A 13,877-nucleotide genomic window follows, 5' to 3' on the forward strand; every position below is an offset into this window, starting at 1 on the left:
TTTTTTTTTCTTAACAGCAATAAAGTTGTAACAGAGTTTGGCAGCTCTTAAATGTTGCAGAAAGTCTATGTCTATAAATACACATACAGAAACAAACCCACTTCTACAAATTGAAAATACTTGAAAACAAACTTTGCAAACATTTGGCTGAAACTGCAGCTTAGCAATTACCTAGTAAGTTATGTGGAATTTAGTGTGCTTTTAAATTCCATTTTCAAAGTCTCTATTGGCCTAATACAACTAATCTTTTTCCAGAAATGTTAATGGAGAATTTATTTCCGTAGTTAAAGAGTTTCAATAGAATCTGAGGTGTTACTGCACTTTTAGGGAAAAAAAAAATTAAACGTTATCATATTTACTGTTTTTAGTTTGGTAGCTCTTAAGAAATCAGAATGAATTTAGAATTATGTATTTACATATATTTTAAAAATTGGTTTATTTTTCAGATTTTCCAGATTGCATATGTTATTGTGAAAGCAGCTAACTCTCCTCGACCTGGGAACTGGATATTAGAGCGTTCATTGGATGGTGTAGATTATCAACCATGGCAGTACTATGCTATCACAGACAGTGAGTGCCTGACACGCTACAACATTCATCCCCGTCCTGGAACTCCATCCTATATAAAAGATGATGAAGTCATATGCACTTCTTATTATTCCAAAATCCATCCTTTGGAGAATGGAGAGGTAAGACTGGATGTCATTCTGTACACTGTAACCTGGCAGAAAAAAAAGCCGTTTGCTTAATTGGCAAATATCTGCCCTGAGTAGACAGTGTTTTTGTTGTGTTTGAAAGATGGGGAGGTAGTCTATTTGCAATTTTACTCATCTTACGTGGTCCTATATAAATGCATGCAGGTACATTCTAATAAGCATATTCTACAAAGTAAACCAAGAGGTAAAAGAGTTATTAGGTAGAAGTAGGCACTAGTACTTTCAGACAACTTTAGGTGCTTGAAATATGTTCCTGTGTCACTTGTGAACGAAGGTGAGAATACTGAGAAAAATCAGGGACCCAGTTAAGTCTTTTCTTTTAGTTGCATTTTCAGTCCCTGTATATAAGCTAGGATGTTAAATGGTAATGATGTTACTCAGGAGTTTAATTTATTGCATTTAAGAGCTTGTGACTGACCCTCTGCCCCTACGTATGCGTATTCATTCTTCTATTAGAGACCTCTACTATTTCATCGTAAATCCAGGGACATCAATTATGGACGAGTCGTTTGTTTTAACTGAGGTTGTAGGAAAGATGTGGAGGTGAGAATAAGGATCTGTGGTTGAAAGAATAAGGCAAATGTAACAGCTGTAGCTGAAAATACGGTATTTTCAACCACTTAAAATGAAGAGAGGGAGAGCCATGTGTACTGAATTCCAACAACTGTATATTTTTTCACACTTTTTTTTCCAACACTTGCTTTGCACACAACTTGGTAATTCAAGGAAATAACGTGACTTGAATGTGCACTAGATATGAAGTATTCATTTACTTACAGATTCTTTGATGTCTAATGATATTTTGTGAAATTTTAGCCTCAATATTTATCCTTCTGTTAATTTTTTTTTTGTTCCACTTTTTTAATGGCTTATCTCCATATAAAGAGGTACAAGTTTACTCTCTTTTGTTCTTCCACATGCAAAGTGACATTCACATATAAAATTGTTAATACAGTACTGGATATATAGATATGTATAGTATGTTTATGTTCACAGGAAATTCCCAGTGCCAGCTGCAAAAGTAGAAAAATACAACTCTGAATGAAAATATTCTGCTGATACATTTTAAAAAGACTTAAGCCTGGATCTACAGGAGTCTCATATGCGTTATCAGATATCAAAGTTGCACCTCTAGGAAAAATCTTCACAAATACTTTGTGTTTGTAGTTGTATCGTTTGTAGTTGTAGCATTTGAATGGGTATTTGCTCTTGTGAAGTCTAGCAGGAGCAGATAAAGTGATATTAAGAGAAATAGTGAAGTCTAGCAGGAGCAGATAAAGTCATATTAAGAGAAATAGTGCATACATATGTGCTATGTTTTTAGTGTTTCCAACTGGGTGCTTTTTGTTGAGTGAACAGAACATGAGTTAGCAGTTTTTCACTTGCAATGAAATTTTATATAGCTTCTTTGGGAGAACATGTCTGCACTGAAAATATAATGCCAGATAATTATTCCAGTAATGAATTTAATTTACATTGTTGAATTTATTTGATTATCTAATTCCCTTGCAGACAGATATCGATGGTCTTAGTCTGCTGTCCTCTTGGTTAAACCAGTGCCTCCTTGTGTTCATTGACTGAGTTAAACAGCAAGGCCTTTATTCAGCATGTTGGTGCATATCCGTGACTGATACATTGGCTTAAAGTCCTGCTGAATTGAGTGGAACTTAATCCTGATCTTAAGTGTGCAATTAATAATTTTTAACTTGGCTTGTTGTGCTGTAATTGGGTGTTCTGTCCTGAACCTAGTAAATGATCCGTGTCTTGTAAACATTTTCTTTAAATGAGAAGACGACTTTGAAGGGAGAAATGCATCTGTTCCATTCCACTTGGAAAAGGGGAATTGTTAGATACAGGTGTGCTCTGTGAAGGCATTTGATTTAAGCCACCCTAGGTTAATCTTACTTGACACTGGTAGTTCTTAATCTGAGATATGGCTCTAATAGAGAGAGGACATCTTGACATGAAAAGTCTAAAGCTTAACTTTTGTAGTGACTGGAAGAGTATCATTCCACATGAATTAATACTGTCTAAGATCAATGATACCTGAAAAAAATCATAAGGAGACCAGTGTGTCTCTGTATCACACTGGAAAAGGTAGACTTTTAGCATTTATGTTTCTGATATGCCATCAATACATGTAAATGCTGAAGATTCCCAAAACAGTATTTCGTAATGAAAAAACAAGTTCCATTGTCTCAGTGTCCCCAAGCCAGAAAAGGAAGTGAAAGAGATCAGTTATATTAATGAGTTACTCATTAACTTTTACTGAATTTATGTTTCTTACTTTAGTGGTGATTTTTTTTTGCACTAACTGAAAGAGTCATTTATGTAAGGGCTAATAACTGGTGGGATGAGGCTGCTGTTTTCAGGTAAAGAGGAATGCACATTTTGTGACATTTTCATCTTTACTTAAACAGCCTATCAGAATGGTATTTCTTTTTTTTTCTTTATTTTTTTCAGATGTTCATTTGGTTGAGAACTAAAAATTAGTGGGTTACCATAGTGATTTTTACTTCATTTCCCTAACATATGAGCCTCTGATGTTTACATGTAGTTTGTACCTTTTTTATTGAAATTTTTCTTTTTCTGCTAGACTACAATTTGTGTCATGGCTTCTTTACCTTGATGACGAGGTGGATGTAAGGCTCTGGACATGAACTTTCAATGTTGTAATTTTTTTTTTCCTCATGTGTATGAAGTTTTCTTTCAGTAAATGCTTTTTTGAACTAGCATGTATAGTATTTGTGTTTTGATACATGGGAATCTTCCCTTTTGCTTGCAGTTGTTTCAAAGCTTGACCCTCTGAGGACTTCAGGTGCACCTGTTGATCACTAAAACATGTTAGGAAGATGTTTCTCTTTTCATAGAAAATGACACATTGTGCCTGACCTGTAGTTTGATAGGAAATAAAATAAGAGGTTACACCTAGAAAAAGCATAAATACTTCAGACAGATTTTGAGTATTTTGTATAGGCTAGGAGAAAATATTTAGGTCAAAAATAATTGTTTTGTTATTTCTTTAATATAAAGTCATTCTCGGTGCAAGTAGAGATTGGAAGTCAAATCCAGTGAAGACAGTGGGAGAAAGGTTTAATTAATCTGATAGGAAAGCACTTGGATTTTACTAAGAAGTCCAGAAGAAAAAAACCTTATATGTTGGGAAACACTGAGTTTCTCTACAATGAGGCTTTCTGAAAGTAAACAAAACGAGAGGAAGGGTGTGAATTTAATTCCTGCCTTATTAAATCTTAATTGGAATAGCCAGTTGACTCCCTGGTCCATAATAGTATCATCACATAGAGGAGTTCTGACAGAAAGTTGTTTTTAAAAAATCATAATCTTTATTGTTGTGTGAAAGGTATGTAAATTTACAAGGAGAAGAAATCTCTGCCTGTTTGTGGGCAAAACCTATCTTCAGAAGATGCTGCCTGAAAGGATATTTCTACAGTTGAGTAAAGTTTAGGTTACACAGAAGTTACAAATGCTGAGCATTATTTGTCAGTTTGGTAGGCAGATTTAAGATGAAAAAGAGAGATTAAGAGATAAGAAGCTGAAGTGACTGTAGATGAGGAATATTTTTCCTTCAGAAGCGTTTGTGTGTGTAAGTGTGTGCATGTGGCCAGTGGAAAAATCTCTTGACAGGACACAGATAACACTGGTCACTTTTTCAGTCCCAGTTGCCCTTTGCCAGAATTATCAGAAACAAGATGTTCTCCTGAAGTTCTTTCTCAGGGTAGTATTGCTGTCTAGTTTCTGCTTCCTGATTATGTAGTCTGCACTTGCTCTTAACCTTGTTGTAGAGACTAGATGAACAGGACAACAATGTTGAAACCGTTTCTAGATGCTCTTGACCCATACCCAAGATGGAGATAGGTTAGAGATCTGTCTTATACTGTTTGACTCTTTCTTCAAGAACACATTCAGCTTACCTTTCTTGTAGTCAACGAGGAATGGAGTTGAAAATATTAACAATGTTAGTAGTAATCGAAAGGTTAGGGGATGGGGAGGGCGGTTGGGGAGATGACATTTCTCTATTCTAGTCTAATTCAACTTCCTTATTTCTCCTTTTTTATTTTTTAAACCCTAGCTAGTGTTCAATCAAAAGTACTTGGCAGTATTTTCAGAAATATATTAACACATTATGCTTATGAAGGATTTCTGAGATGACTAACTGCTTATCAGTAAACTGCATAGTGTTATTTCCACATTCACAAAGGGTAAAAATTAGAGACCAAAAGACTTTGACAAGAGCTGTCTGTGTGAACAACGGAGCGTAAGGTTCTGAGTCTCGATGCCTTTAACAAGAAAATTCTTCCTGCCTAATCTATCACCGTAGCCAGCACCAAGGCTGAAGCAGGGGGCTGACAGGGAGGGGAGTTATGGTGGGAATTAAGTAACCTGTCTCCTTCCTTTTCTGCAAATGAGTTTTCCTGTCACTGTTATTACAGTGGTGAGAATGATACTGCAATGAAGGCAATGTTTCAGTGCTGCTCCTTCAAATGCTTAACCTCTTACTCCTCCTATTGTGGTAGCAATGTGTGAGGTCAGAAAAATAAAATACTGGTTTTGTGGTAATAAAGGCTCTGTATGAGCACATTCATTACTCCCTATTTTCTTCAGTCCAGTGGAAGTTCAAAGTGTGTACTAAACATGCAAAGAAGAAAAAAAAACAGAAACAAGTTTCGTGATAGTGTTTTGTTATTTTGTTCACTTGCCGTATTACCTGAATGATAGTACTCTGCCCCTTCTGAAATGTGTCTCTGTGCTGCCTCAGCTCACTTTGAACCTCCCCTACCTCCCCGTATTTTGCCATCTGCTGAGCTAGATTCAGACCAGTGATTCCGGGAACGATGAACTCTGCTAATTCCCAATGTTTCCTTGCTAGTTTCCTCTTCATCATATCATAGTGCTTGTCCTGTTCATTTTAGTCTTGTTGGTTTGCACAGAAAGAAGAGAAGAAAAAGAGACTTATAGATGTACTGAGTCCATTCTCTTCACAGCCAGATTCAATCTTTTTTTTCACTAGGAGCCTTGACACTATCAATGCTGAGAGAAGAGAGGGGTCAGAGTGTTTGGAAGTACTCGAAACTGAAATGTATTCAGTTGCAGACCAAAAATTTTATGATGATTTTTTTCCTAATAATAAATTATACAGATGCTACAGTGTTTCTAAAACCAATTTGCGTAAGAGTTTTTGGATTGCAGTATTGATACTGTCTTTATAATTCCTCTTTTTAATTTGATCCTCTCAGCACCTAACTTGCCTTCAGCATCTTGAATTTATTGTGAAAGCATTTTCTATAGTCTGAACGGTCAGTTCCCCTTGAGTAACAGTGATAGGTTTCTTTTCAATAGCATAAGATGTAGAAAAGGCATCTATACAGTAAAAAGTAATGCCAGTAATATCTCTCTCCATGCCCTCAGCTGCAGTCACCCTAGGCATTTCTCATGAGTATGCTAAATTTCCATATATTTGATGTGCATCTCTGTACATTTCCTTAGAATATTTATGGTTATGGCATAAGTTGTCTTGTGCCAGTATTTTTTTTTTATGTATTGCAAAAAATGGATGATACGAAAAGCTAGGAAACAATCTGTTCTTAATGGATGAAACTGTTCAGAAATTTAAGCTGGTTCTACTTCCACCGTCACAGTTTAGACCAATATATTAGACAAAGACTAATGAATGCAGAGTTAGAAATTCCAAAACAGGATTCTGTGAATAGCTTTTTTCAGCTTGACATTTGAACAGGGAGAATAACAATAATTTTAAATTATTTAGATTTTTTTTTTTTTTTCAAAACAGTGGAAGGGAAATTTTTGTTTTGATTGATATGAGTTATTCCATGTGATGCAAAATGAAAAAAAAATATTTGGTGATTTATTTTTTTTTTTAAAAAGCAAAGACCATGAAAACAAATTTCACAGAACTGTGAATGGAGGAAATGTGACACTCTTTTGCCTAGAAAGCAAAAGAAAGCTTCAGCTGGTAAAGATCTTATCAGATGCAGTCCTTGAATCCAAGAATGAGTCCTGCTTCCCAGGTTTTTAGCATACTTTGAGTCAAGTTATCTAGCCAGGTGGCATAGCTTCATTTTGTAAAGAATAATGAAACAGGTTTTCTCTGGACTGAAATCCAAGTGTTCCGTGAGCTTAGGATCATTCTCATCTTCTTGCTTTTCTGTCTTATATGTACAGTTAGTATTTTATAGTGATTAGTAATGGGGACGGCCAACAGGATCCTAAAATAAATGGTATCTATTATTAAAGATCTTTCCACTGAAGTCAATAACCTTTGGACCTAGTCTTTCATGAAGACTGTTTATCTAATTTGATTCAGTGTTCCACCACTTCAGTGGTTAAACAGTCACTGCTTAACATTCTGGATTACATCATACTTTGTTCTCCCTATTGGTCTTTGTTTACATCTTTTTTTGCCAAGCCACTGGCTGTTGTATTTGAGAAGTCATGGCAGTCTGGTGAGGTCCCCGATGACTGGAAGAGGGGGAACATAACCCCAATTTTTAAAAAGAAGAACAAGGAGGACCCGGGCAACTAAAGGCCGGTCAGCCTCACCTCTGTGCCTGGCAAGGTCATGGAGCAGATTCTCCTGGAAACCATGCTAAGGCACATGGAGAGCAAGGAGGTGGTTGGTGACAGCCAACATGGCTTCACCAAGGGCAGATTGTGCCTGACCAATTTGGTGGCCTTCTATGACATGGTGACAGCATTGGTGGACAAGGGATGAGCAATGGCTATCATCTACCTGGACTTGTGCAAAACTTTTGACACTGTCCCACACGACATCCTTCTCTCTAAACTAGGGAGGCATGGGTTTGATGGAGGATAAGGAGTTGGCTGGATGGCTGCACTCAGAGGGTGGTGGTTAACGGCTCAATGTCCACGTGGAGACCGGTCACGAGTGGCGTCCCTCAGGGGTCTGTGCTGGGCCCGGCCCTGTTCAACATCTTTGTCGGCGACATGGACAGTGAGATAGAGTGCACCCTCAGCGAGTTCCCTGATGACGCCAAGTTGTGTGGTGCTGGTGACACGCTGGAAGGGAGGGATGCCATCCAGAGGGACTTTGACAGGCTGGAGAGGTGGGCCCGTGCCAACCTCATGAAGTTCAACCAGGCCAAGTGCAAGGTCCTGCACCTGGGTCGTGTGTTGCAATAACGACAGGACCCTCGTGGATGGAGTACCGGCGACCTTTATTGTCCGTTAGCCTCAGTCTTTTATATCTTTTCTAAGTTACACGTGAAATGCACGTGCTAAATCATCTAATTCAATTGGTAGTAATATACTGTTCACGCGCCTTAAACTTCATTTGGATTGGTTATAGATTTTTAGTTGTCTTTACTATTTTTACCTTAGGTATTTACTTATCTTGTTCTAATTGCTGTTTTTTGTTATTGAGCAAGTGGTGTTCAAGGACATAGCTCAAATTCTTCAATATCAGACAGCTGCGCTGCACTCTCTGTTCCCAGTCGTGGCAATCCCAGGCACAAATACAGGCTGGGCAGAGAATGGATCGAGAGCAGCCCTGAGGAGAAGGACTTGGGAGTGCTCAACATGAGCAGGCAATGTGCCCTTGTGGCCCAGAAGGCCAACCGCATCCTCGGTTGCATCAAGAGGAGCGTGGCCAGCAGGTCAAGGGAGGTGATTCTCCCCCTCTACTCTGCCCTGGTGAGACCTCACCTGGAGTACTGTGTCCAGTTCTGGAGTCCCCAACATAAGAAGGACACGGACCAGTTGGAGAAGGTCCAAAGGAGGGCCGCGAAGATGATAAAAGGGCTGGAGCACCTCTCTTATGAGGACAGGCTGAGAGAGTTGGGGCTGTTCAGCCTGGAGAAGAGGAGGCTCCGGGGAGACCTGATAGCGGTCTTCCAGTACCTCAAGGGGGCCTACAAGAAAGATGGGGAAAGGCTGTTTAGTAGGGCCTGTTGCAATAGGACAAGGGGTAATGGTTTTAAAATAGAGGGAGGTAGATTTAGATTAGAAATTAGGAAAAAATTTTTTATGATGCGAGTTGCAGAGCACTGGAACAGGTTGCCCAGAGAGGTGGTGGATGCCCCATCTCTGGAAACGTTCAAGGACAGGCTGGATGAGGCTCTGAGCAACCTGATCTAGTCAGGGATGTCCCTGCTCCTTGCAGGGGGGTTGGACTAGATGACCTTTGAAGGTCCCTTCCAACCCTAACCATTCTATGATTCTATATTTTGTTTGCTTCCCACCCCCATTTTTTTGGCTATAGCAGATTCAGGAAGTCTTATGGTCAAGCTGTGGTTTTGGATATCACCTTTTTGTGTATGATTGGTCTCAGTGAAATGACTGTGATAACTTCTACTTGTGAGTCTCCTGTTTTGACTGTTTTGAAAGAATAACTTAGCTTAAAATGTTACTTGTGTCTACCAAGAAGGAATAGAATATGGATTTTCTTCAAGGATTGTGCCTCATAAGCTTTCAGGTGGTCCAAAATTTCCAGTTAGATCAACCAAGAAAGAAACAGTTTACAAAAAGAAATAGAAAAGATCTGAAGTTTGGATAAAGATCCAGGTCTAGTTAATTTTGTTGCTTTTTGGTTGTTGTCTTTTTAAAATTTGATTTAGTAAAACTAAACTTAATTAGCTAATCTCAGGGAAAAAAAAGAATTAACAAATGACTGCCAAATAAATGGGTAAATTTTATTACATATTCCATGTACTAATATAAAACTATTAACACTTTCTGATTTCCTAATATATGTTAATAGATGTGTAAAAGGAAAAAACAAAGTAAGCATTTTACCTATGTGCTCAATATCATCGGAGAATTTTGAAAACATCTAGAATTTAATTTAAGACAACTTTTAATTATTTTATTATGCATGATGAGAATAATCTTTGCAATAATTTGTTCAAATCTTGTACAACTAAACTTGCAAGTCAGTAATTTTATATTGCATTATAGCAATATTCACTGTAATGTTCTCTTGAGAAAATAAAAGGAAAACTTAGAGTAATATTTTTAAGTTGATAGTTCATACTGAACTTTATTTTCAGATATTTAATATTCTAGAAAAAAGAGTGGATATAAAATGTATAATGTACTTATAAATCATGCACCACAGAGGAAACAACTGTGGAAAACAACACAGAAGTAGTACTGCAATCTCTTGTTATTGTAAAAACAAGAAGAAGGATATTTACTTGTACATCTCTGTGGGCCAAGTTGGAGCTGAAGTTTCTTTTGTGTAGTTATGCAGACAGTCCACTTTTCTATCTTGGCATGCTTTCTGTCCGTGAGCAGAAATACAAAAAGAAAAGCTGATTAATTATATGAATCATAACACTTAAAAAGTAAAAAAAAAAAAAAAAAAAAGAAAAAGTTGCAATAGACAAATTATGTACTAATTATGTGTTATACAAAACAATCTTTCAGTTTGAATTTGAAGAGTCAAATTAATTAGATGATTTACATTTTTTCTTTAGCATCCATCATTTACTGATCGCAGTGCTTACTGAAAAGAAATAAGTCTTCTACATCTTTATATAAACCTATGCTAGTTTTTCCAAATTACAAAAGAACTTATGCCTGTAAATGTAATTTATAACTCAACATGCTCTTTTAGTGTTGCAAAGGGAAATGATACACCTAAGTCTTAATATTTACTTATAATGACCCAAACCTATCATTTTGTTGGGTCTGGTAGCTGATTTTTGGGCAGTAGTAAATTAAGTGAAACAAGAACACTGGGTACTTGGTAATTTGGTGAGTTTCTTTCTCTTCTTCTGCTTATTAGGGGAACTGAAGATCCTCAGCAGGTGGTTGTTTTAGGGGTAGGGGAACTAATACTTGAAGACCTTATCCACATAACAAATACTTACCGAAAATTTTGCTTAAATGAAATACAACTTGTAATCACTTTCCACTAAAAGGTAAAGCTACAAACATTTATTTACTTCGGCTACCTATTGCTTTTTCTGTAGAGTTATTGTTCCCGAGATGAATAAATTATAACACAACTTCCTAAAGGGGATTTTTTGTCTTTTTTTTTTTTTTTTTTTTTTTAACTTACCGTCATGAATAGTTGCTGAGAGGAGCAATAGATCAATTCCTGTTTCTAGAGCCTGATGGCCAAAAGCACAGGAGGGCTTACAGACTTGGTAAGGATGATAAGCAGCTGAGATGCAGAGATGAGAGAGGAAAAAGTGGTAAAGGTTATAAGGTAATTTAAAGCCAGGGGCTGGGACTAATTTACCGAGTGCCTAGTTCACGATTAATAATTATTTAATGTTTAAATAATAAAAATCTGTATGGTCCAAAAATGAAAATTTTTTCAAGGTAGAATTTGTAAAAATCCAGATGGACTACATGGAGGAATAATCTTGATCAATAAAATCACACTGAAGCAGCAACATATGAATAGGTCAGCCTGAGGCTAAATATAGGTTTGCTTTACTCTCAGTGCAAAGGACTTTTATGTAAATGAAAATCAAAATCAAACAGCCTAGTTTAGCTGGAGTTTTCAGTTTAAATGGTAATTGTCTCAGAAAATCAATAGAACGAAAGTTAGTCATTGAGATACTAATACTGATGTACCAATTCTTTGATTGAGATCTAGACTGTAGGTCACATGAATGAAGAAAGCACGGAGCCAAGGTGGGTAAGTAGACAAATTGTATCAGCAAACAAAACTGTGTCTGAGCAAACTGATATTTCATGCCTCAGTAAGAGCAGAAAAAGTTAGGACTGCAGTACGGCTTAATCAAGGTGGTGAAACTGATTAAAGAGGCTGTGAAGGCAAAAATGAAGGCAAAAATAGACACCGTAGTAAAAAACTAAACTATGATTGGCTTCCCATAGGCTAGCTAACTGTCATGGAGTAGAGGCTGATTTTTGAGCATCCTTACATGTTCTTCCAAGAAGCGGTCTAATTGGAGAACTTAGAATAAAGGAAGCAATTCAAAATTTTCTGAGAAGAGTGCAAGACAGGCTGATTCAAAACACTTTTATTGAAAGACCGTTCTGAATATTGGGAATAATATTCTCACTATTTAATATGCTTCTAGGAAAATTTAGAAAGACAGTCAAAAAGGTAAAGTGATCTCTAAAGGTGGAAATATATATTTATATATTTTCTTCTTAAATATGTAGAAGCTTATGTAAGCTACTTATTAAAAAAAAATCTTAGAATATCCAAAAAGGTAGCAGGATAAAATACCAGAGTATATAGTAGGCATTAGAAACCCAAAGACATTATATAAAAAAATTTGTCCCAGCAAGGAAAGTAGGAATTTTGTAAGTTAATGCAAAATCACAGTAATGCAAAAAAGCGAGCAATGCTGAAGGCCTAAAAAAGAATATGAGAAGCTTTTTCTGGCACATTAGAATAATAAAGCTGATAGGCAATTGAGATATAATACAAGAACCAAGGACACTGTCCATAATTGTGAATTCTGTGCATTGAGGTCCCTACAGAGGAACATAAATAAGTAGGCACAGTAGAGATTTTCTTTGTTTTAGAAGAAGTTGGAGAAGCTTCTGAAGGAATAACAGTTTTAACAATTTAAAAACCCTGGCAAACTTGCCTTAGCTTTTATTGCTGAGCACAATGTCATATTGTGCTGAAAGAGTTGAGGCTGTTCAGCCTGGAGAAGAGGAGGCTCTGGGGAGACCTGATAGTGGCCTTCCAGTACCTAAAGGGGACCTACAGGAAAGATGGGGAGAAACTCTTCACTAGGGCCTGTTGCAATAGGACGAGGGGTAATGGTTTTAAAATAGAGAGAGGTAGATTTAGATTGGATATTAGGAAAAAAATTTTTACAATGCGAGTTGTAGAACACTGGACCAGGTTGCCCACAGAGGTGGTGGATGCCCCATCCCTGGAAACGTTCAAGGCCAGGCTGGATGAGGCTCTGAGCAACCTGATCTAGTTGGGGATGTCCCTGCTCCTTGCAGGGGGGTTGGACTAGATGACCTTTGAAGGTCCCTTCCAACCCAAACTCTTCTATGATTCTATGTTGTGTGGGATATCCCTTTGGTCAATTGGGGTCAGCTGTCCCAGCTGTGTCCCCTTCCAGCTTCTTGTGCACCCCCAGCCTACTCACTGGTGGGGTGGTGTGAGAGGCAGAAAAGGCCTTGATGCTGTGCAAGCGCTGCTCAGCAATAGCTGGAACATCCTGTGTTATCAGCACTGTTTTCATCACAGATGCAAAACACAGCCCCATACAAGATACTATGAAGAATATTAACTCCATCGCAGCCAAAACCAGTGCATTAGCTTACTATACATGTAGTATTATTTTATATTGTGTATCATAAATGAAACTGGAAAACCTCAAACAGCTGAGAGTTTGAGAAAACCCTGCCAAGTTTAGTTTTTGTAGCCAAAGTAAGCACTACTATTTTTGTAACTTTACAACAATTAATGATAGGAGCAAAGAGCAAAAAGTTGCTTTCATGTACTTAATTCTTGGATCTCCTCTGTTTTACAGGAGATTTATTATACCATTCCTGGCCCGGGCTGTTCATTCTGTGCTGCCTAGAAATATTTTTTCCTGCTTTTTCTTATATTAGTTCCTGTAAAATATCTCCAAGTTTGAAAAGATAAGGTTCAGAGTGGGAGAGGGATCAAAGTTTATTGTATTCTACAGCTGAGTGTCCTATTTCTTCTTTATTTTTGAAGTATTATAAATGGTTTCAAAGACATAGAAAGCTTACTATCCGAAGAGATCCTATCTGTCTTTCAAAAGCATTCATCGGTGTGTACTCCATATGATATGAGGGAGGTTTTGCTAGAACTTCAACTCCAGCACTGTACAGTAATTGAGATGGGCATTTCCATACATGGATCTGCAATGCAAAAAAAAAAATCATAAAAAGTTTTGTTGAAATTTCCCCAGTTCAAAACTCTCCAGAGCTGTAGTTCAAAACAAGAATGCTGCAGTAATGTGAAGTATATTACTACAGTTTATTTAATGATAACATTCAGGAGCAGATGTACTTGTTTACTGTTTGAACAGCTTAAATCCTCACATTCTCCCTCTTTTACATCAGCCGTTGTGTTTGGCAGCCCTTTGCAATTGCTTACAGCTGGACAAGTTCCTGTGGATTTTCTTTCTGCTGGTCACCATTCTGTTCTGACTGTAATTTGTCTGTAATTCTGTGATGCACTCC

At 37.3% G+C, this 13,877-nt stretch overlaps 1 protein-coding gene across 4 annotated transcripts in view; it reads left to right on the forward strand.

The window, feature by feature from the left end:
• LAMA2 (laminin subunit alpha 2) overlaps window positions 1-13,877 on the forward strand; it is a 364,351-nt gene that overhangs the window by 103,980 nt on the left and 246,494 nt on the right. For all 4 annotated transcript variants that reach the window (XM_086743476.1, XM_086743477.1, XM_086743478.1 and 1 more), the window contains exon 4: window positions 447-689. In XM_086743476.1, the coding sequence (XP_086599602.1) occupies window positions 447-689 (243 nt within the window). The remainder of the gene's footprint in view (window positions 1-446; window positions 690-13,877) is intronic.

Source organism: Chlamydotis macqueenii, chromosome 3 (genome assembly GCF_036417535.1).
Source record: "Chlamydotis macqueenii isolate bChlMac1 chromosome 3, bChlMac1.mat, whole genome shotgun sequence".
Taxonomy (NCBI): domain Eukaryota; kingdom Metazoa; phylum Chordata; class Aves; order Otidiformes; family Otididae; genus Chlamydotis; species Chlamydotis macqueenii.